Here is a 22,517-nt window from a genome sequence, read left to right as displayed (position 1 = left end):
CTTTTGAGAGTCACTAACAGCTGGAACCAAATTCCTTATATTCCAAGACACTTGGCCAATAAACCCGATTCTGATGAGCAAGCCAGTGGAGACAATGGAAAGGAAAAACTCTGAGATTGTATGAGAACCATAAGTACCATGTTCTACAGAGGGACCATTAAAAGCATCCTGTGCAAACTATACAACAGTTTTTTTTACCTGATCAAGCCATCAGGTTCCTCAACACACAGAACTGAACTGAAACTCAAACACACACATTTACTCAACTGTGTGTACTGAACCGCTACAAACTGAACTCAAACACAACTTGTACTCATTTCACACATCCATAACTTCAGCATCACCCATATGATATTATTTGTTAGTACACCCATTTGACTGCTGCTATTGCTGTTTTTACAAAATTTCTATGTTTACCTTGTTTTTTTACAGTTTTATACAGTTCTCTTTTGCACACTGCCCAGTATCATATACAGTATGTTTACTGGCAGTGCTATTTCATGCTTTGTGTATTTGTCCTACACTGTCTTGTGTTGACTTTTGCACTGTCTGTCTTGCACTGTTTGCACACGATGCACTTAATGTGGTGAGGACACCTACTAGTCCTTAACCCTGTGTTTTCTGTTATGTAGCTTCATGTTGTTTTATGTTGTTAAATGTAGCACCAGGGTTCTGGAGGAACGTTGTCTCACGTCATTTATATATTGTTGAAATGACAATAAAAGCTTCTTGAGACTTGAAAAACCAGACTCAAAACCCATCCTCATCTGGCACTGAATGTCTCTTTATTATAGTTCCATTAATGTTGAGCTGTGCTGTTTAGTGATGGATACTAAAATGCAGAACTGTACACATTTGTTCCATGTTTGTCCTCGTTTTTCTTTAAATCTCACTCGGACTATTGATTATAGCCTTGAACAAAAAAAACTAAAAGAATGCAAAGAGAAAAAGATCAATAAAGAACAATACTGTATTTTTTATTATATTCATATACTTAGAATCTGTTCACAAGCATGTTATTTAACCCTAAAATGTACAACATGAATAACAAAAGGTACAGTAAATGAATAGCAAATGATTTCAAACAACTTTCATAAATACTATTTCATCACCCAAGTGCACAACTGGAATAATACTGAGGTTCCTGGTCGTAGCTCGCACTTTTCCCGAGCATCGCTTCTCATCTGGTCATCAGTTAATTCTTCCGAGTAGGTCAGTACAAAGTGAGGAAAACAATATCAGTAATGTTGACAGTAACTCTAGAACATACAACAAAGTGACAAATAGAAATAAACAAAACACATAACACAGTGAGATAAGGCTTGTTTTTTGCAGAAATATAAGGTCCATGCCAGCAGTGTTTCCAGGGGGTCTCTGAAAGGGGGGAAAAAACCCAATAAAAACATTCAAATCGCAATCATAATTTAAATCTAAACCCATTTAATTGCATATGCAAAGAAAAACAATCCATGACAGCATGATGGTGATTCATTTCTAGTAACAGACCTCTGGATGAGTTTTTATCTCTTTGTTTCACAAAAGTTTGTCATTGATGATTGTTTTTATTTTCATTAAAAATTTTCTTTTTAACCTGATGAAAGTTCTGTTTGTTATGGAATGTCTGTAACAGTAGTTAGTTCCTGTTTTATGTTACGCATAAGTTGAATAAGCTATAAAATGCCACTTCTTGAGAAATTAATAAGATATAAACATGCAACATACAAACAGTAATAGACTCTTTATGGCCGAAAGTATGAGGACACATGACCATCATACCCACATTTGGTTCTTCCTCAAACTGTTGCAACAAAACAATAAGTGAACAACATTAGTGAATATTTTGTTTGCTGCAGCATTAATTTCACTTTCAATGGTTATAAGCCCAAAACCTGTTCCAGCATGAGCACAAAACGAAATCCATTAAGAGCCCTGACCTCCAACCCGCTGAACCCTTCTGGGATAAACTAAAACACGCTGTATGTGCCAGGCATCACTAAACGAGCAGGTGCCAGGCATCACAAATGAGCAAGTCCCTACAGGCACGGTCCAGCATTGAGAGAAAAGTCTTCTCAGAAGTGTGGCGGTTATTATGACAACATACGGCAAACTCCATCTGGAACTGGATGTCCATCAAGTACATGCGAGTGTGATGGTCAGATGCCCGCAGATGTTTGGTGACTGTGTGTTAAAATGTGTGCATTAGCATAGACCTAGGATTTACCTTGTATCTGTCACTGCTGCGAGAAAAATAGTAAATAAATAAACAAATAAAACTTCTGACCAATCAAACATCACTGTTGTATAAATGGGGCCAAAACACTACATGAAACATTGTTCGTCTTACCAATATGAACACACATTGACTTTGGTCTTTAATCAGTTAAACTCGTCTTCAAGTACGTCGTCTACACTTCCAGATATTGAGGCGACTTCTGCAAGAGAGAAAACAAACCAAAGAAAATAATAAATCAACATAGAATTCCCAGTGACAAATAATCAGTCAATTCTGTGCACCACATAAACACTTATGATTCCCATACTCCACTTTTCTGTGAGTTTTATTTCTTTATGCACCTGTGAGAAAAACCCCAACCACCACCTCTTCCATTTACAGTGAGCTGTGTTCTTTTCAGTTGAGAATCAGAACATTGTATTTCATCCCAATCTCCGTCCACCACAAGTGTAGCATATGTACTCTGTACTTGAGCTAAAACTGTAGCTTACATTTTTTTGTCTGTTCACACATGAAAAGCATGAAACATGATAAAACAGCAGGTAAATAGCCTCAAGTATTTTGTATTTCTCTAGTGTTTGAAAGTTGGATGAGATATCTGTGGTAAGACTTTTACTCAAAACCTTTATTAGGTTAAACTGGACAAATCTCCAGCTGGCGTGTAATAATTACGCAACAATTAACAGTCCAAACTTCTCCAACAGCTATCAAGTGGGAAGGCTGACACCTTCATACACCCACTTGTGGATTGAAGTAGGGAAAATGGATATTCATAGCAAATTCAAGCTTTTTTTGGGGTCTGATAATATATTAAAAGCTCTCAATAGCTTTCGAACATGATGTGTGTTTAATTTAAGTTCAAATGGGTTCAACATTTTCAGACTTAGCATTTAAATTATTTGACAATAATTCATGGATTTAGTTGTCAAAGTATATCAAATACTAATACAAACTAGAAGGTCAATGAAAATGGCTTTAAATACACCCTTTCCATGTTAAAATTAGCTGATGAAATTCCAACCAGCTGGGACTGCATGAGAAAGTCTAAATAGTTGGGTTTTATAAGCTGTATTATTAAATCGACTGATTCAGTCAAAAACCTTTTCAATTTGAATTTTTTTATTTATAAGGTTTCACCATTTTATTACTATTACTACAAGCAAGTAAACAGGAAGTACGAGGAAAACTTAAAATCCTGCTCTGTGGTAATCACACATGCTACAGGTGTGGTGTTTAGAGATTAGACTTAAATACACTAGTATGCCTTCAAAATGATCCATTAAACCAGTGGCACCTCTTGCTGATACGTCTCCACTGTTCACCGTCTTGTTTTCAAGTTCCAGGACCTTGTCTATATCCCCAGCTTCTTCACAGAGCTCCTCCTTCTCCTTGTTTTCTCTTAAACCTTCAGCAAGTTGTTCACTCGGTTCTTTCGTATTTTTTGTTAATGCCTGTTGCTCTTTTAATTTAGTCTTGGATGGAGAATAATTCGAATCATGAACTCCTTTTTCAAAGGGGTCAGACGGCGATTTGGTAACACCGATGTAAAGGACATCGCTCTCGTCACTGGTGCAAGCACTACAATTTTGAAGAGAGTTGCTTGGTTCAGATGGATCGTCAATCATTTCGGCATCACCACCACTTGACGATTGGTCAGAGCTTAAATGGATTACAGAGGAGGAAGTCACAGGGGGCAAGTCCTCAGACTCAGTCAGACAGGAGGAAGAAGAGGAGGACGTTGGGCAGAAGGACGAAGAAGCTGTGGATGATGTGGGCATAGTGGTGTTGAGCGATGCATCAGAGGAGTCCTGGGAAGACGTTAGGTAATACCAGACACCTCTTATTCCATCACTACTGTTGCTGCTGCTACACACGCACTCACTGAAGGTACTGACGGAAGATTCCGGTTCCAGCGGCTCTGAAGATGACGTGACATCGCTGTTGCTGGAGTAAGTCCTTAGGAAGACGTTGTCACTCAGACTGACAGATTCCAGTGCTGATGTCACTACATCTACAGCAGACGAGGAGGATGTGGTGACCGAGGAAAACTCTCGCAAAGGCTTTACTTTTGTTTCTGATGGAAGGTCTGAGAAACTCATGAGGCTCTGGTGAGGAACGAGTCTTGGATCCGAGCCAAGTGGAGACGGCACTAAACCTGAGGACTCGATAAGATGGCTGACCAGCTCACTCAGGCTTAATGATGGTGTGGAGTAAAGAAGCGATGGAGGCATCAGGTTGTCCGAGGAATTCTGATCTACATCAGCTCGTTCCACATCTACAAAGCTGGGGTAGCTCGAAGAAGACCACGTCAACTGCTTTGTCACTGATAGATATGTTAAACCTTAACACATGATTCTAAAATAGTTTTTCATAATTTAACATGTAATCTCACAGAATTAAGTCTCACAGTTTTATAGGTGATGATTGCATGTGACATGTTCCTCTCTGGCTGTATAGTGCGAGTTATAATTGAACTAACATTCAAATTCTGGATCCATTTCTCACAAACAGGGCTTACACATGGATATATACTTAGGTTCTTACACCATCACAACTGAGTGATATTTGATTTCACAGATTTTTTTCTTCTTTTAATAAAAACAGGTTCAAACTCTCAAAATGTCATGAGGAATATTACAGAATGTGCACCTCTAGGAGTTAAAAATGGGTATGTGCCTAAATTACTTTATAAAAACAAAAGTTTGCAATTTACACATTTGATTTATTATAAGAGTAACAGGAAATAAGTATTAGTGAGACAAAAAGCAGTCAAGTCTTTCCTCTTAGTTTCAGAGATACCTGTATGAGTAATAAAAATTGCATGGTGTAGGTCATATGCTATGAAACTACATTTATTTATGATTATTCTGCTGTATTTAATTATCAATGGGAGTCTGTGCAGATAATATAATTCAAATATGTTTTATAACTTTAAATGTTATAAAAGTTTGTTTTGCATTTTACCCTGTTGTTGTTAGAATGGGTCAGTTTGGTAATACAGATACGCTAGCTAGTCGTTTTTTAAGTCTGGGCTCAAGTCCAATCCAGTTTCTATTCCAATCTATTTTAGCAGTAAAGACTACCTTGGTTAAGATCTGTTGGTTTTTTACCAGGGCCTGAAGTAAACTCTTTTGACACTAACCTGATAAGCTTATGCAGGACATACTCAACTCTGAGGTGGCTCCGGTCATGTCATCCTGTAGATAAGAAAGATGACATTATTAGTTGGATGTTTGGAGGAAAGAACAATTAAACGGCAACAAATACATTTTTCTGTTACAGGGTTTTCTGTTCGGTGCGGAATACAATCCTTTTTACATGCGGAACATAGTTAAAATCTGGGTTCCCTCAGGAACCTAATAGAACATACACATTATCAGGGGTATAAAGAATAATGAGTTAGTGCAGTGTTACTGTGGTTACTGGCACGGAAATAAGATTTGTTTTGCGCATGCACTAAAACGCTAAAGAATCCCATGCGCTAGTGTTAGTCGCTAGCAACTCCCTGGTTGGCTAGCGCAAGTGATTCTTTAGCGTTTTATGTACAGCTTCAAGAATTTTTCTTAAAAGGAGAAAATCCTGACAATTCCGCATACTGAGGGAGTGAATGACCGAAGGATGGAAGAAATGAAGACATTTGTTAAAGTATGCTGAAATAAGAAACAGTTTAGATCATATCTTCAGAAAATTAAATATTAAATGTAAAACACACCCGCTCGCTCTCCCACACACACACACACAAACACACACACACACACACACCTGCATTACCCAAATGGGGTATAACATATGTATACTATTCAATTAAAAATTTTCATTGATTACATTTCATTTAATCAAATTAATTCGTGCCAATTTAATCGATTACTCAATTTAAAACATTTATTATATTTCTTTTTTTTTATATTATAAAATATTATTTCAATATTATTTAACCAAGCAAGCATTTTATTAAAAAAAAAAAAGTGTAAATTTAAAACTGTTGACTAATGTTAATAAACTTAATTAAAAACGAAAGCAATTTTATATTTTGCATTTCTTCCTATATGTATATTATATATATAATTTTTTTTTTTTACCAGCAACTTCTGCAGAGATCTTGGCTCATCGTGATCTCCTCTCAGCCCACTTCCCTCATCCTGACAGCTCACTGCATGGCCTAAGCGAATCAACTCTTCACCCAGATCCAGAGCCTTAAACACACACATGTATAGGGAGAATAATTATGCAAAATGATATTTGTTTGTTTTTTTGTCAAAACAGTACATAAGGGACAATTATTTTCCTCTGACCTTTCCATGGCTGTTGTCATACAGCTTTACACTGGGCCAGGAGGACATCTCGGTGTGTGAGTAACTGCACAGTTTGGCTAGTAAAGGCTTCCACTGTGCACAGTATGCCATTCTCTTAAAGTCATCCAGGGCTTCCTCTGACCAAAACTCTCCTAAAACCCAATGTGTAGATGTTTTAATTTGAATAATTAATCTGAAATTACATACAATATACAGTCAATTCACATATGAATGCTGACCTGCAGGATGCACTTCTGCCAGGCTGCATTCGATGGCTTGGAAGGGCAAGCTCAAAAAATCACTCCTAAAAACAGTAACAGCACAGAAATGATCAGTTTGACCCCGGTAGATATCAGCACACAGAGATCATCAGATGCTGGAACTCGTTCTGACCTCAGGCTGCGTAACTGATCCCGTGGAAGCGCTCCGTTGTCCCCGAAGTCCACATAGTACAAATCAACCAGACCAGAGCTCAAGACACCCAACACACGAGCTCGGTTCCACGTGCTTTGGTCCTTATAAGGAGCAGCCACAATGTCCCCTACAACTATAGCCTCCACTCTGTGCTCCTAGACAGCGTGAACACCAATTTCCTGTTAGTGGTTTTCCATACTAATAAGTATATTTATGAAAGGAAACAAGCAGAAATGCTGTAAACTCACGTGTAAGGTGTCACCATTATAGAAACGGCTCATCTCAGTAGTCAGTTTGTCCAGCTGAAGTGATCGGACACCTATAATCTGGATCCAGAAGTGTTGGGGATTCTCTGAAGCAGACACATATACCTCCAAATGCTCACCAGGCTGGAAGCTCAGGTCAGGACTTGGGACTGGCAAGAGGAAATATGAAATGAAATATTGAAATGTACCCAATTGTATAATTCACAATATGAATGCAGTAAACTATTTAGTGCCATTTAAATGTCAATGTAGGTGCTGGAATGGTAATATTTAATATTATATAACAATTATACACAAAACTTTTGGATGTAACTCTTTCGGTGTTAGATCACATTCTACAAACACACGGCACTCTATGAGGGGAAAACCCCCTAAAACAAATATTCTCAGCTATTATTTTTACTGTACTTACTTTCAAATTTTGAGTACTCCAATGGTGAAACTGGTGAGAAGATCTCCTCTGATCGTAGTGAATTTTCTGTTGTGTAGTCCCCGCTGCTGGCAAACCCATTAGAGCCAACAAGTCTCACTTCAGTCAGTGGAGTGAGCAGATCATCTTCATTCATGTGCAGCATGAGCTCGCTGACTGGGCCTTGATGTCTTTGGACTGACTCTGATTCTGGGGCTTTTCTTTTCTCGCGCAGGGCAGATGACTGGCTGATGCGTTTTCGTACCATCTCATTCTCCATCACCTTCTCCATGATCATGTCCTTTAAAAAAAAACATTTATAAAAAAATAATTTTTTGTAAAAAAAAGCATTCAAACTGAATTCCTAAGAATCAATTCTTTTTAAAGGAATAATTCACATTTGGATATGCATTCATTACAGCATTTGTAGTGTGTGATTACCACAAACAAGCAGGTTTCCCTGTTCTAAGAAACAAACTGATTGCTCCTGTCATGGAAAGTTGCTCCAAAGATGGAACCCTTAATGAAATCTACAAAAGAACAGCTTTGATGACTTTCCCTGATGTCGGTCTCAAAATAACTGATTAAAAAAAAAAAAAAAATTAAATAATAAGCCTGCTGTTTTTTTTTTTTATTCTTGTTATACTGTATAACAAAGTATTTTCAAATATTCTTTAGACTGCTCGTAGACTTGCATTATAAAAGCGTCTGAGAATTTTGGAAATATTTAGTCTGCAGTAACTGTATACATGCTGCACATGCGGTGAAACAGTCGTAGTCATGCTAAACGATGTTTACTGAAACGCTATATTTCCCTTGCCCCATTTTTAAGTACTTGCAGAAACCTTGTTTCAGGTTTTATCTAGGATACTTCAAACCTTTTATTGGGCATACAAACGCCTCACCTTAGCACGCTGTACTTCTTGGCGTGTTCCCGTGATCGTAACCTCGCCCTTTTCCTCCAAGCTGCGACCTCGCTCACGTGGGCAGCTCACCCGAGCTCCGGACGTTCGGCTAATCAACTTTAGGGTCTCGCCTCCACGACCTATCACACAAAGACTCCCATATTAGTCTTTTGACAAAAGAACAATGTTAAAATACATACAATGTTTAAAAATTAAACGGGCCTATGATTCGCCCGAAGGCGGTCTGGGGCACTTCTAAGACATCATCTATGAGCTCGCTGTCATTGGCCAGTTTCTCCAGAGCACATCTAGCCAAAAGGTTCTGCTGTGTTGTGCCCTGGAGCAAGAAGCACACAGTGCTCCGATCTTCTAAATTCGCTAACAAGTTCACCTGAGCTCCTGACTTCTGGCTTACCTAAACAAACAAACAAACAAACAAACACAATCAATCAATCCAACATTTTCAACCAACCAAATGTAAATCTGCTACAGTAAAGGTGAAATGTAAGGATAGCAAGCTAACAAAATGTTCCAATATTACACATGGCTATGTAAAACGTAGAGAGAAAAATCAGGAAAGAAAAACTCACTAGATCCAGAAAGGTGCTCTGGTGCCTTGCGATAGATCTGTACACTTCGAGGGGCAAGGAGAACCTGGACTGTTCCGTATCTTGATCTTGAGCTACAGAGCGGAAAACTAGGGTTTGATAATTTTAATTACAATTACTTATATTATTCAAATCTATCGTAAATAAAAATAAAATTAGACAGATGTAGCTTGTCATTAAGAAAGATTTAATCATTAGGAATCATGTACAGGGTGATAATTTGAAATTACTTTAATGGACATTTCCATTAACTAGTTTTGTTTTATTCTTTTATTTTTTTTTACACTGAGGAGTTACAATAATTCTGGAGCTGGCTGTAAGCTATAACAAACCACAGAACTGTGGCCCAAAAAGCAATGAATGCAGTATAAAAGAGATGAACAATTACTCCACTAAAATAACACATCATTATAATAATCATCAGCGAGTCATCAGCGAAGGTAATTCTCTCTCACCACTGCTGCTCCGAATGTGGCGATACAAGATGTAGCCCACTGTGGCCCCGACAGAAAGACCTGCAGCCAGCGCCACCTTCTTCCCTGAGCTCAGGCTCTTCCACGGCCCCTCCTGCACCACTGCCATTTAGCTGTGCTGAGCCGTGCACTGGACCAAACCTGACACTGAGAGACACAGCATTAATCTGTGTGTAGTGGAATTTCCATAACAAATGCATCACAATGTTCAAAACTGGACACAACACCATTTCTGACTATTTCTACTTTTGTCGCGTCCTCACGTCGTATTTTCCCCCTAGTGCACCTTGTATTGGAATGCAAAAACAAAGAGTTTGAGAAGAATGAGAGAACATCTTGTATGAGTTTGCTGGCTGCTGGCATGTACCTTTGGGTTTGAAATATTAGATGATCTCCTTAAAATAACAGGCGTGCAGCTCAGATGAAGCTGGACTATTCCACTTCTCATAGCTTCCTTGTTTTTTCTCCCTATTAGCAGCCTGTTTTTGGTTGTCAGACCTGCACAAGATTGTTGTGAACTGCAAGCAGGTATGGAGTGAAAACCAAACTAGCAGTGTAAAGTTTTTATGCATAACAGTCCATAAGACAAAACACCTTGTTGATGAGAGAAGTCAAAAACGCACTGGTTCAAGCGGACATGAAGGCTACAGAATCTCAGATTCCCACTCTGTCCAATTATGGTAAGGCTTCTCAAAATGCACAACACACCAAGCCTTAGGGCAAATGGGCTACAACAGCAGAAAACCATGTCCACATCTGAAGCTGCAGTAGGCACAGGCTCAACAAAACTTGACAGTTAAAAACTGGAAAAAGTAGCCTGGTCTAATGACTCTTGATTTCTTCTGATTCATGCAGATGGTACGGTCAGAATTTGACACCAACAAAATTAGTTTATTATCGGAACTCGCCTTGTGTTAACAGTCTCGCCTGGTGGAGGTGGTGTAATGGTCTGAGGAACGCTTCCTGGCATACTTATAGAAGACCATTATGATGTGGTAAAACATGAGTTTCAAAGCAGAAAGAAAAATTAAATCAGCTGAAACTGCCTGGTACAATCATGTGAACATTGACCAGAATCCCAAAGAAATGTTTCAAAAACTTGTAGAATCCATGCCATGAAAAATTTAAGGTGGTTTTGAGAACAAACTAAGGGCCTACACAGTGCCTGGTAAAACATACTGATCCTAATCAAGTGCTTGGTTCCTCTCAAGGTTTCTTGCATGTTCCTTGAGGGAGTGGTTACCTCATCAAGGATCTAAATATGTATCCGGCTTGCTGAAAAAGCTTATGAAAAGCTGATTTGTAATGTCAGAAATATTGCCCAGAATGTACCACGGCCTCTCACCTGCCACCCAGATTATGCAGATTTTAGTCCACTACTTCCACTGGTTTCTAAAAGTGGAAGCCCCCATGGAAATCATAACTTAATGAGCGGAATAAGGTGAACACCTGACCAGGACACCCCTATGTTTTTGTTGTCAGGTGTTCCAAAGCCCTGGGTATTAATACAGTGTTTAACTCCTGCATTTTTTTCACTCTTCTGGGAAGGTTTTTCACGATTGTTCCCTTCAGCTGAAAGAGCATAATAAAGTCAGGCCCTGATGTCAGGTGAGGAGGTCTGGCATGTACTCAGCATCTCAAATTTATCCCAAGGATGTTCAGCAGGTTTGAGGTCAGAGTTCAATCCAGATAAAGTTCTTCTATTTCTTCACGGAGCTTCCTTTGTCCACCAGAGCATTTTCAGGCTGGTGCATGTCTAGGAGTCCTAATTTCAAGAGAAACTGTAATGCTACAGAATACAAAGGCATTCTGGACAAATCAACAGATTTGAACACATGATCATCGTGACTATATGTGGTTCGCTCAGACAGTCTGAAGAATTATGTAAAGGGTTCCCTGTCTGGGGAAAAAAGGTTTGAGAACCCCTGAGACACTTTATACTACCTGGACAGTCTCCTGTATGCTAGCTGATCTACCTGGTAAAGGTTTGCTATTTTAATAAGCAGATGCATCCCATATTCTACACATCTACAATAAATCATATGACTGAACTGCTTTTCCGAAAGGTTGGTAAAAAAAAGCCAAGGAGAAACACCTGGAATGTATTGTTATGAGGATAAAAACAGTACTGCTATGGAGTCCTTCTAATAAAGTGGCAACACTATATACAATGTAAATCTCAGGGCGAATTTATGCAATATAAGTTATTAATCCAAAATACAGAACTGGATGACTATTTTACACAAATAAAATGCATATGGCGAATATGAAGCATGAAACTGCAAACAAACACACGCATGCATGCACGCGCACACGCAGAGGGCTAGTCACCTTCACAGCCTGCCGAATTTTAAACTACACACTAAACTTCTAAAGCAAACACAATATAAAAACATTTACCACACGCACTACAATTACCTTTCAAAATAAGTGGAAATGAAACTCGCAGCCTTCCAAGGTTTAGCAAACGCTCATAACCTTCTGACCATGAATCAGATGACTTGCTTGCTAACAACTGTATGTCTGTGGTTCAGCCTGGAATTGCACGCAGCTGATTGGCTGAGATTTGGTAGGTCAAACCTCGATAGCCAATCACGAGCCGAGCTGGAAGGAACGCTTGCAATGTGGCCCCCACACGCTCAGATATATGGGGACACCGCGGACGAGCGGAGACGAGACAGACGACAGATGAGAGACACACACACACACACACACACACACACACACACACACACACACACACACACACACACACACACACACATATATATATATATATATATATATATGCAGGGAATGGACATGGGGTATATCGTTAGTGAAGGAAGACATGCAGGTAGTTGGTGTAAAAGAGGCAGATGTAGATGACAGAGGGTCTGGAGACGGATGATCCGCTGTGGCGCCCCCTAATGGGAGCAGCCAAAAGAAGATATAAAAATACATATAAGTGATATATCGTGGTACAACATTTAAAGGACAAGTCACACTCATAATAAACACTACAGCAAAATTATGTATTCATTTATCATAATCATAAATTATATTATTTAAAAAAAAAGATACATTTTAGTCCTGAGGCACCATTGACCAGTGATGCTGTTGCTTTCTTGTTTCCGGATCTACCGGAATGTGACTCAATCGAAGACCATTCTGTGCAGCTGAAGATGGTTCCACATGAACAGCCTACAGCTCTATAAAGTGACTGAGCAACTAAACAACTATGAGGATGGATATGTAATTAATACAAATACTACTACAATGGCTTAGGACTGCAGTTTGCATGACCAGTTCCGTATTTCAGCACCAATCTATGAACAGCACACCTCAATAATTATCTATACTTGGACATTCTGTGTGACCAGACATTAAACATAAAACATAAGTAACAAGTAAATTCATATTTGTAACAATCTCCATTTACGCTGATCAGGCATAACATTATAACCACCAGCCTAATATTGTGTTGGTCCCCTTTTTTTCTGCCAAAACACTTCTGACCCGTCGAGCACTAACTACAGCAATTTGAGCTACAGGAGCTCGTCTGTTAGATCGGACCACACGGGTCAGCCTTCGCTCCTCACGTGCAGCAACGAGCCTGGTTCACCACTGTTCCTTCTCTGGACCACTTTTGATAGACACTGACCACTGCAGGCCGGGAACATCCCACAAGAACTGCAGTTTTGAAGATGCTCTGACCCAGTCGTCTAGACATCACTATTTGGCTCTTGTCAATCTCGCTCAAATCCTTACGCTTGCCCATTTTTCCTGCTTCTAACACGTCAACTTTGACAAAAAAAAAAAATTCACTTGTTGCCTAATATTTCCCACCCACTAACAGGTGCCATGTTGAATAGATAATCAGTGTTCTTCACTTATTAGTGCTCATAAAGTTATGCCTGATCGGTGTATATTTAATACAAAACAAAACATCTGTTTCCCAATTAAGATATTTATTAAAAGATCACAAATCAATTGGCAAAAAATAAAAATCAATGACATCTTAAAAATAGAAAATGTACATATATAAACTTTTTGAACATTCACAAATAGCAAATCCTTTCATGAGTAGCTGGCACCAGCCATTATAGTTTTTTTTTTATTTTGTCCTTATTATTTGCACAAATATCTGTACAGTAGAGAGACTGGGCATATTTCCAAAGAGATGGCTAAGGCTAATATGAATGATGGAAGCCCTAGCAACATTTGCGGTGCATGCAAGATGCAACATTCTCTAAAAAAAGAAATAAAAAGTCTAACCATTGCATTTATAAATGTCTTAATCATGCATATATGTAAGCAAAAAAATCCATTTACATTTGATTTAAACAAAAACAAAAAAAAAAAAAGGACAATAATCAATAACTGTACAAAAAGTTGTGCAATCATGCTCCATTACACAAGCTGAGAACATATATAACGATAAACAGAATCGATCAGTGCATTAAAAAAACCTTCTCTGCTGATTATTTCAAAATGTCTCCTTCCATCTTTTCTTCACCAGCATTGAAGCAACAGTTAGTACCATGTTCAGTTAATTCCTGTTAGATATCACTGCCCTGTCTGACATACAGACACATGCTTATGCACGTTTCAAACCGCCCTGAGGTGGAAATGTAGCAGGAGGACAAACCCGGTTTGAATACACGATCTGTATGAACTCTGCATTAAAGATCTGCCTACAAGCTGAAAAGAGTACAGAGTCATGAAGAGTCATGATGCTCTGTACACATCGATTCAGACCCTCAGCTGCTTAAGTATGATGCACTTTCCATAAAAGGCATGCAAACGTGTGCGCCATACAATAAATAAATAAATAAATAACTCGGCTCAGGGAACTGTTACGTAAAGCCTGGTTAAGACTATTAAGATGGAGTCGTGTATATAATCATAACTCATAAGCACTTACAATCTGGAGCAATGGCAGCATAATAGATAGAAAGAAAAAAAAGCCATACTATATGTTGTTCAGATAGAGAACTAGTACATAGAACATTAAAAGTAGACTATATGGACAAAAGAACCGGAACGCCTGACTTTTCCAGCCATATGTGGTCCGTCCACAAACTGTTACCACAAAGCTGGAGGCACACAATTGGATGCGGTAGCAGGCCATCTTCCCTTTGCTTTACCTAGTAGATCGACAATGCGCCTGTGCACAAAGCAAACTCCTTGAAGATATGGCTTACATGAGTAAGAGTGGAAAATCTTGATTGGCCTCCTATAGAGCTCTGATGTCAACTCTATTGAACACCTCTGGGATGAACTGGAATGCTGACTGCACCCCAGGGCCTCCGCACCCTGCATCAGTACCTGACGTTACTAACACCCACGTGGCTGAATGAGTACAAATATCCAGAAGCACACTCCAAAATCTATATTGGAGGTCATTATAACAGCAAATGAGAACTGAATGTTGATTGAGATGCTCAAAAGCACATATATGGTCACGTGTCCAGAAACCTTTGTCCATATAGTGTCCATGTAGGCAAAACTAATTAGATGGATGAAAGTGACAGACAAACTGAAGCAATATTTATTGGCTATTCTCTTAAAGCCAGAGTGAGTTTTTGCTTGGCTTTAAATATGATACTACCTGTAAGGAAGGAGAAATGCTGGTTTGTTTAAACATTGATCGGTAAATATTAATTGGTAATTCCCCCTGTATTCTCATTTAAACCTTTATATTTAAATGAAAATTTTTTTTAAAATGTTTACACACGACTTTCATCTGAGGATTCAGAACCTTGCTCGAGAAGAAATTCGATTTGTTCTTTTGCACTTCCGATAATTAGCTCTATACCACAAAGCCACACAGATGATGCAGTAATCAGCAAGAGGTAGAACAGCCATCAACTCAATCACACTGTTGTAAGCAATGGCAAGGCTGTAAATTGTCATATAAAACCAGCTAGAAATAAAAAATGTTATGAAATGATTACAGTTCAGAATTTTAGATCAATGATTTGATAACGTGATCTGTCTGATCTGATCGAAGGATAATCAGTAAGTACAATTTTGGCTCCTATTTTGAATGGCACAGATCAAGTCAGCGCATTAATTCAAAGCAGTTCTATATTTATAGTGTCGTTTGAAAAGCAAGCCTTCTTTGATCGCTAAAGAGTTGAAAACTATCTCTGTGGCAAGAATCAGACATGAGGTATTTGCAAAACGGTACAAGACGTTGACATTCAAATCTATGTGAACGATTCCTTAGCATCTGGTGATGCACGGCAATTCAAAGGACACAGGGTGCAGAAACTATTAAAGTGTGTCAGAAATGTGCGAAAGTACGAAGTTAAAACAACACGTTCCTTCTGCTTTTCTTCAAAAATCCTATATTTCATAATGTGTCTTATGAAATTTCTACCCCTGTCTTGTAGGCCATTACATTACATGGTAAGAAGATTGTCCATCTGTAATCCTTTTTTTTTTTTTTTATAGGTTTTGCTACCCCAAACTCTCCCACTTTTATAGTTTTCTTCTATATGATAGTTTTTCTTCCAAAACCATCATGCATACACATAATTTGCACTATAAAAGGTAAAAAAACAAACAAATGTAACCTGGAAAATAGTGCTGAAGAATAGACTCTGTTTCAGTATTCTGGTGTCCTAAAGCAATGCTGGATCTGAGTGTGTGTTAGTGAGGCACTGAGAGAAAAAGAAAACAACTCTTTTCACTGCACGGCTCATCGCTGGGAACAGTGATATTACAGCAAACAAGACTTGTGTTACAGCAGCTCAGAAAGGAGAGTTCATCCCCAGTTTTGTCTCAAACTGGAGTTTTTGCCTCTTCTGGTAACGCACACGTACCCTGGAACGAACAAGATTTATATTACTGCATAGAAGTAATTATAGAAATCGTTTCAGTTAAGCACCAGTATTTCTTAATCAGACAATTACAATTACTCTCTTGATCCGACTGGGCTGTACCTGATCTCGTGCAGTTTGACTGCTTCATTTATTAGCACCACCACCACAGTGGACAGCGACACCAGCAGCCACACCTCCATTGGCACAAGGCTTAATGTAAAGCTCTGACTTTTCTTGTCGTTATAAATATTACTTCTGTCTTGCCATATATAATAATCAATTATGGCCTGCACCACCTGCCCCAACAGCCTATAAGAGAGGAGAAATCAAATCAAATTTTGTCACATACACATTCATACAGAGTACAACATGTAGTGAAATGCTTTTTACAACTGTCCAAAATGTAAACAGAAATAAAATGTTCTATACAAAGTATATAGAAATATAAGTATAAAAAATTTAATTAAAGTATAAAAATAAGGATAAAAAAATAAATCCCACACACATACATATACATGTCATATACGTCATATTCAGGTAGCAGCAGTGGTGCTGAAAGAACGCACTCGAGAAACAGGTTAGCAAAGAGAAATCAACCTACATATAAAATATTGGTCACAAATTATTGGTCACCTTCCAAATAATAAAAGTATAGCGCATCTACTAATAATTAGAGAAAATAGTGCCAGAAAATAGTGCCATTCAAACCTTGTTTGGCCATTTAACATATTCAGACCCAAGTAAAAAAATAGAGAAATAAGTGATTTCATGTCAAGGTGTTAATGATCGTTTTTACTTGTCAATTATTTATTAGTTATTATTGTTATTAGTAGCCACACCTCATTTTGGGGCTTTGTTGCTCTATTACATGTAAGTAGGTCACACACCTTTTATTAGTCAGTCAGCACTTTCATATATGGAAGCAGCAAAACTGATAAAAAAAAATAAAACCACATGACTTCCTGTTAACCTACACTAGTCACCTTCACCCCCCACACATGCACATTTACACACCTACACATTCACATGCAATGTAAAACGCATATACTTACACAAGAGGCACGGTGAGACACCACCATGTGTTGCTAAAAGGATTCTTCCTCCACAGCGGCTGAGAACGGTGCACGTAGCTCAGAGAAATAACCACTATGAAAGAAAAAGATAGAGAGAGAGAAAGAAAGAGAGAGATAAGATGACGATCACTTATACACAGTAGACCATTAAACAATTCCTCCATGCTGTTACTTTACTATAGGGATGTGCGATATTGACCAAAAAAAAAAAGGTATCATGATATTTTTAACGATAACGATAATTAGACGATATTTTCTCTGAGTGTGTTATTGTGCTGGTACTTTAAGGTCTACAGTGCACAGCTGACTCCACAAATTGTGTATTTTTCTGTGTGAAATGAAATCAGTATTTTATAATATTATACTATAATATTTTTTAATAGTTGATTTTTGGAGAGAGACATAAAAAAATAAAAAACACGACACTTTTCATGTGATATTGATTAACTAAATGTAGGCATTTTCTGGCCTCGTATCTTGAAATTTGTGTTCATTCTAAATGCATTTGAATAGACTGAATCATACAGTGAAAGAAGGCACTCTTAATGTGCAAGTGCACGTGTCTAACCTACTAGACCTCATCGTGTGATGTGTGTGTGTGCACTCTGTAGGTGTGTTTTCTTTGGGTTTTGCAATATACACAATACAGTAAAGCCCCATAGGACGAGCATAATTCGTTCGTGAAAATTGCTCGTAGGTCCATTTGCTCGTAAAAGCGACTTAATCTGTTCCGAGACCTCATTCGATCGCTTATTTCTGCACTTAAATAGTATTTGTAGCCTATTTTAACGAACAAATACACCGCAAATTACCGTAATGTAAACATAATTTAACACTTACCCATGTGGTAGTGGTTGATTGCGAGTGTGAGACGCGCACCACGCTCGTACTTTTACACTATTTTCTTCTTGGTTTCAATGGTAATTCTATTTTCTTTCTTTTTACCAGCACCATCACTGATTTTCTTCTGAGACATTTTTAGTGAAATAAAAAAATAACTAAAAAAAGTTTTTGCTGCATTAAACAACGAGAGCGACCTGAGATCAACTAATCGACTGATGCTACCCTCGGCCCGAAAGCGGGGAACTATAGTCGCACATACTATTATTTGCTCATACAACAGGGTTTTACTGTAATGTCGAAGCGCGCATCGTTAAAAACAACAATTACGATATTATTGTTGACGATATATTTTGCACACTCCTACTTCACTTATAATATACTTATACTATTTATTATATAAACTTATAATAAGCAGTTGCTGGGGCTTACCAGTATGCAGAGCCAGGAACCCTGCCATAACTTTCTGGATGAGCAGCAGACCGTTAGATAACTCCTCAAACCACTTTTCAGAAGAGCTGTAACCAGAGATAGAAAAGGTGATTTACCTGTTCATCAATAATAAAAGCACCGTTGTTTGTGACAATCGGAAGTGTTTAGCGTGTGTACCATGTAGTAAAGATGTGGCTGCAGTTAGCAGTGTCATTAGCAGAGTTAGCCAACACTGCCTGCAGGGAGAATCCGAATCCCAGCAAGTAAACACACACTGTCAGACCAAACTTGAGCAGGAACCAACCCAGGAAGTACTGCTGGGTCTGGGAACAGAATAAGATACATTCCACGTCAGCTTAATGAAGTTAAAAGCTCAGCATTCTCATTTTACTGTCATAATGCTTTTGTGCTAAATCTGAGACTAATCTGCACATTTTTGAGTTAAAAAAATAAACTTGAGTTAAAGAAGAGGTACAGAAGGTAAAAAAAAAAAAAAAAAAAAAACAGTTTACTCCAGTAAAAGTGCTCCCTTTAACTTTCACTTGAGTAAAAGTTCAAAAGTATTTGCCTTTAAATGTACTTAAGTATCCAAAGTACTATGATTTATTATGACTATAATGTTCCTATTATCATTTTTGTCACAAGACTCTTTGCTTAATCAACTCAATTTATGGGAAAAGACTCACCGAACAACAATCTATTAATAAAATTATATTATTGAGTTGAAAACTGATATCATGAGTATATCATGAGCCCAAAACCTTTTAACTACTTCAAAGAAATTATGCAAATAAGCCCACGGGTGTTGCGAGAGTTTCTCAGGAGATTCTTCCATCATTTCTTCCTCTCGAAATGTTCTGCTTGCTGTTGAACTGATGAACGGTATGTTGGTGATAAGTAGATTCCATCAAGCGCCAATCAAAACAAGTTTAAAACAGAGCACCTGCTCTACTGTGATTAGAGGCTTGGTGTGTGCTTGACCAGTTAAGCTTTTATCCACTCATAAATAAAAAGAAAACGACTGATTTTGCAAAATGTAGTAAAGTAAAAAGTCATATACACTTTGCAATGTAGTGAAGTTAAAGTAAAAAGTCTCTCAAGTGGAAATACTTCAGGAAATGTACAGATACGTGAAAGAACCACTTACATTTACTCTCCACCACTGTTAAGGCCTTATGTGTACAGACAGAATCTGAGTGCCCATTCGTAAAATGTGACCAACCTTACGAGGGATGTCATCCAGGTTTTTCCCAGTAGCCACTGCCATCACTGAGTTGTCCGGTGGCTTCCCCAAGAAGGACAAACTGCAGACACACAGGTAAAATCCTTTAGCTGCCATATGCCAACAGGCTATAACCATTTCAAATCAACTCAAGACTCAAGACTTGACTTGAAATGGTTATAGCTTGTTGGCATATTGCAATTTGTGGCATATGGCAATTTGTGCATCAGTGACAGAAAGTCGGTTTTCTCTCTCACCTCAGCAGTGGGTAACAGAAGCAAGAGAGCCACAAAATGTCTGTAATGTTTAGTGGAGGTGGAAGCTGAGTAAGACAAGCCAAGAACTACAAAATAAAAACATGACATTTAAAAAAAAACCAACTCAAATCCTCCATGTAAAACTGCTAATATACGTAATTCACGTCAAAGCGTGAATGTTGTTCATTTATTCTGTGATCTCGCAGGCAGCAGGTGTGCCAGATGTGGTTACCTGAATGATGACCAGCGTGAGCTGGCACTGCAGCAGGAACAGGAAGCACTTGCGAATGCCATATGTGGTGTGTCTGGCCTACACAAAGAACATGCACAACTACTTCATTCTCATTTCACATGGTTGATTTCATGTTACACCATTTCCATGAAAAGAATATACATCAAAACAATACGGTTTTGCTGCAGTGAGCATTTGTATACAAAGTGTCCCAAAAGTTTCCATAAATAAAGGAAATGAACACTTGTTTATGTGGGTCAAATTTCTCTTGCCATTTTTTCACACATTTTATGTACAGTGCTGTGAAAAAGAATACTATTCAAAAAATTTTTTTTTTAAAGCTGATTTTAATATTACACAAATATACCACATGTTGTCAGACAGGTTCTATTTAAGTGAGTTTCACTGCCAATAGTTCATTATACATTTATTTAAATAAAACAACTTGTGATTTTTTAATCGGCCAGATTCCACTGATTGTCTTTGTGAAAATTACAGCAGAGGAAACACACTTCCTGTGAAGTCATACACAGCTGAAAAGCACAACTGAGCATGTGTTACCTGCTCTATAAGCTTGACCAGACTGAAGCTTTCTCCCTGGTGTAAGGAGACGGAGCAGCTGAGGCTGTTGAGATGAGAACTAAGCCGCAGCGGGGTCAGTTCCTCCATCTCCTCGTTCACAACACTGCCAGACGCATAGCCAAACATATCCCAAGAGCACCGAGATGGGTACAGAGGGTCCAGAGAGATACTGCAGTCAAACAAGCACAAAAACACACAATATATAACATGACTTTCTGCACATTATTCAAAAATTTCAAACGGAAAAGATGCTGACTCACCTGAGATCACTCTGTATGAACAGGCAGCTGTTACGGAAGTTAGCTGAGCTCCCCAAACAGCATGTCACCTCTCTGTTCTCTTGCATAATCTTCATCATCTCACACATGGCTGTAATGCACCCGAAAGGTAACAGGTGACAGTTATGATGTCAATTTTAGGCCACAACACTGCAATCTTTTTCTTTATAAACCCACTGCCATTTATATATTTCCATCATATTTTTTTAATTAATGCATCTTAAAACTTTTTTTTTTTTTATATATTTTTAACACATACCTACTTATACTAAATTCACATACCAAGTCAAACATTGCAGATTTTTCTACAGTGATAAACAATAATATTGCTGCAGGAAGAGAGAGACTCACTTTCAGGAGTGCAGTCAGTGAAAAGAGGCACAAGCAGTGGCACATTGTCAATGTTCTTCAGGTGGGGACGGACCTGATGGATGCCACGAGGCAGCTTAGCCTACAGCAGGAAAAGAAAAAAAGAGGAAAGTTTGATTCTTTCAGCTGGATACAGTCTGCCAGTTGTTCAACCAAGCGCTTCAGAGAGCAGAAAGGGAAACTGCCTACTCGATTGCCGTCAGCGAGGAAGCTGGGAACATCGCTCTCTGTAGCCTGGAAGCTGGCGAGATCTGACTGGCCTTCATCCTCAGCAAGTAAAGGGCCCTCAGCATCATCCCGGGAATCTATGCAGATGGACAGTAAATTGAAATCCATCTCAACAGTTCACATTTCAACCAAATAGTTTGATCCAGCTAAATTCAATTGTGTTCAGTACTTCAAACGCAGCTTTCAGCGATTTTTAAACACGCATCATACCTGGCAGAAGATCATCACGTAGAGAGCCTGTCTGACTAGGGCTAGAGGGAGCTCCATCACCATGGCCATCTCCGTTAGGGGTCAGAGAGATGTGACAGTTCCAACCCGTTTCCAAACCCATCTTCTCTGCAAATACCTACACACACAAATTCCACACGAAGCCACACAAAAATAAAACCTCCAAATCATTGCTATTATAAGCTTCAGATTTCCCCAGAGTTTTGGAAATTATATGAATATAATAATAATAATAACAATTAAGTTATATTTAATTCAATTTAGGGTTATTTGTATATTTGTCCATTTTTAACAATGGACATTGTCCCAAGCAGCTTTACAGAAATAAAAATGCAATAACCTTAGAATTCATATATTAGTGCCG

General features: G+C 38.4%; 2 protein-coding genes across 11 annotated transcripts in view; both read right to left on the bottom strand.

Moving 5' to 3' along the window:
- Nucleotides 1–956: 956 nt before the first annotated feature.
- On the bottom strand, nt 957–12,147 carry tdrkh (tudor and KH domain containing). 9 transcript variants are annotated; one of them, XM_083555820.1, is made up of 15 exons: nt 12,019–12,147; nt 9,583–9,747; nt 9,110–9,201; nt 8,742–8,934; nt 8,520–8,659; nt 7,618–7,915; nt 7,188–7,354; nt 6,919–7,094; nt 6,765–6,829; nt 6,526–6,677; nt 6,313–6,426; nt 5,376–5,430; nt 3,528–4,574; nt 2,345–2,432; nt 957–1,374 (listed from the first exon to the last, which is right to left on the bottom strand). In XM_083555820.1, exons 2-14 carry the CDS (start codon nt 9,707–9,709, stop codon nt 2,377–2,379), a joined length of 2,682 nt encoding a protein of 893 aa, XP_083411946.1. In that variant the 5' UTR covers nt 9,710–9,747; nt 12,019–12,147; the 3' UTR covers nt 957–1,374; nt 2,345–2,376. The 9 variants fall into 9 exon arrangements, with proteins under 9 accessions (XP_083411946.1, XP_083411943.1, XP_083411947.1 ...); XM_083555817.1 differs by having other exon boundaries at nt 9,110–9,216; nt 9,583–9,741; nt 12,019–12,140; XM_083555821.1 differs by having other exon boundaries at nt 3,528–4,556; nt 9,110–9,216; nt 9,583–9,741; nt 12,019–12,140.
- A 2,963-nt stretch (nt 12,148–15,110) lies between these two features.
- The window catches only part of tmem94 (transmembrane protein 94), a 29,093-nt gene continuing 21,686 nt past the window's right edge, over nt 15,111–22,517 (bottom strand). For both annotated transcript variants that reach the window (XM_083555816.1, XM_083555815.1), the window contains 13 exons: nt 22,136–22,271; nt 21,887–22,002; nt 21,680–21,779; nt 21,311–21,419; nt 21,030–21,219; nt 20,469–20,546; nt 20,237–20,322; nt 19,980–20,061; nt 18,935–19,080; nt 18,758–18,843; nt 17,465–17,558; nt 16,533–16,721; nt 15,111–16,413 (listed from right to left, as the gene is read on the bottom strand). In XM_083555816.1, coding sequence (XP_083411942.1) covers nt 16,341–16,413; nt 16,533–16,721; nt 17,465–17,558; nt 18,758–18,843; nt 18,935–19,080; nt 19,980–20,061; nt 20,237–20,322; nt 20,469–20,546; nt 21,030–21,219; nt 21,311–21,419; nt 21,680–21,779; nt 21,887–22,002; nt 22,136–22,271 — 1,485 coding nt within the window. In that variant the 3' untranslated portion in view covers nt 15,111–16,340. The remainder of the gene's footprint in view (nt 16,414–16,532; nt 16,722–17,464; nt 17,559–18,757; nt 18,844–18,934; nt 19,081–19,979; nt 20,062–20,236; nt 20,323–20,468; nt 20,547–21,029; nt 21,220–21,310; nt 21,420–21,679; nt 21,780–21,886; nt 22,003–22,135; nt 22,272–22,517) is intronic.

This window comes from Silurus aristotelis, assembly GCF_946808225.1.
Source record: "Silurus aristotelis genome assembly, chromosome: 12".
Lineage (NCBI taxonomy): Eukaryota > Metazoa > Chordata > Actinopteri > Siluriformes > Siluridae > Silurus > Silurus aristotelis.
This window is presented reverse-complemented; position numbering and strand designations above follow the sequence as displayed.

What these genes read in the sequence shown, in the direction of transcription:
- tdrkh (XM_083555817.1), bottom strand. Translation starts at nt 9,709, where the DNA reads ATGGCAGTGGTGCAGGAGGGGCCGTGGAAGAGCCTGAGCTCAGGGAAG. An exon ending in ATGACAACAGCCATGGAAAG is followed by an intron (nt 6,427 to 6,525) that starts GTCAGAGGAAAA and finishes TGTGTGTTTAAG; the next exon opens with GCTCTGGATCTGGGTGAAGA. An exon ending in GATCTCTGCAGAAGTTGCTG is followed by an intron (nt 5,431 to 6,312) that starts GTAAAAAAAAAA and finishes TCTTATCTACAG; the next exon opens with GATGACATGACCGGAGCCAC.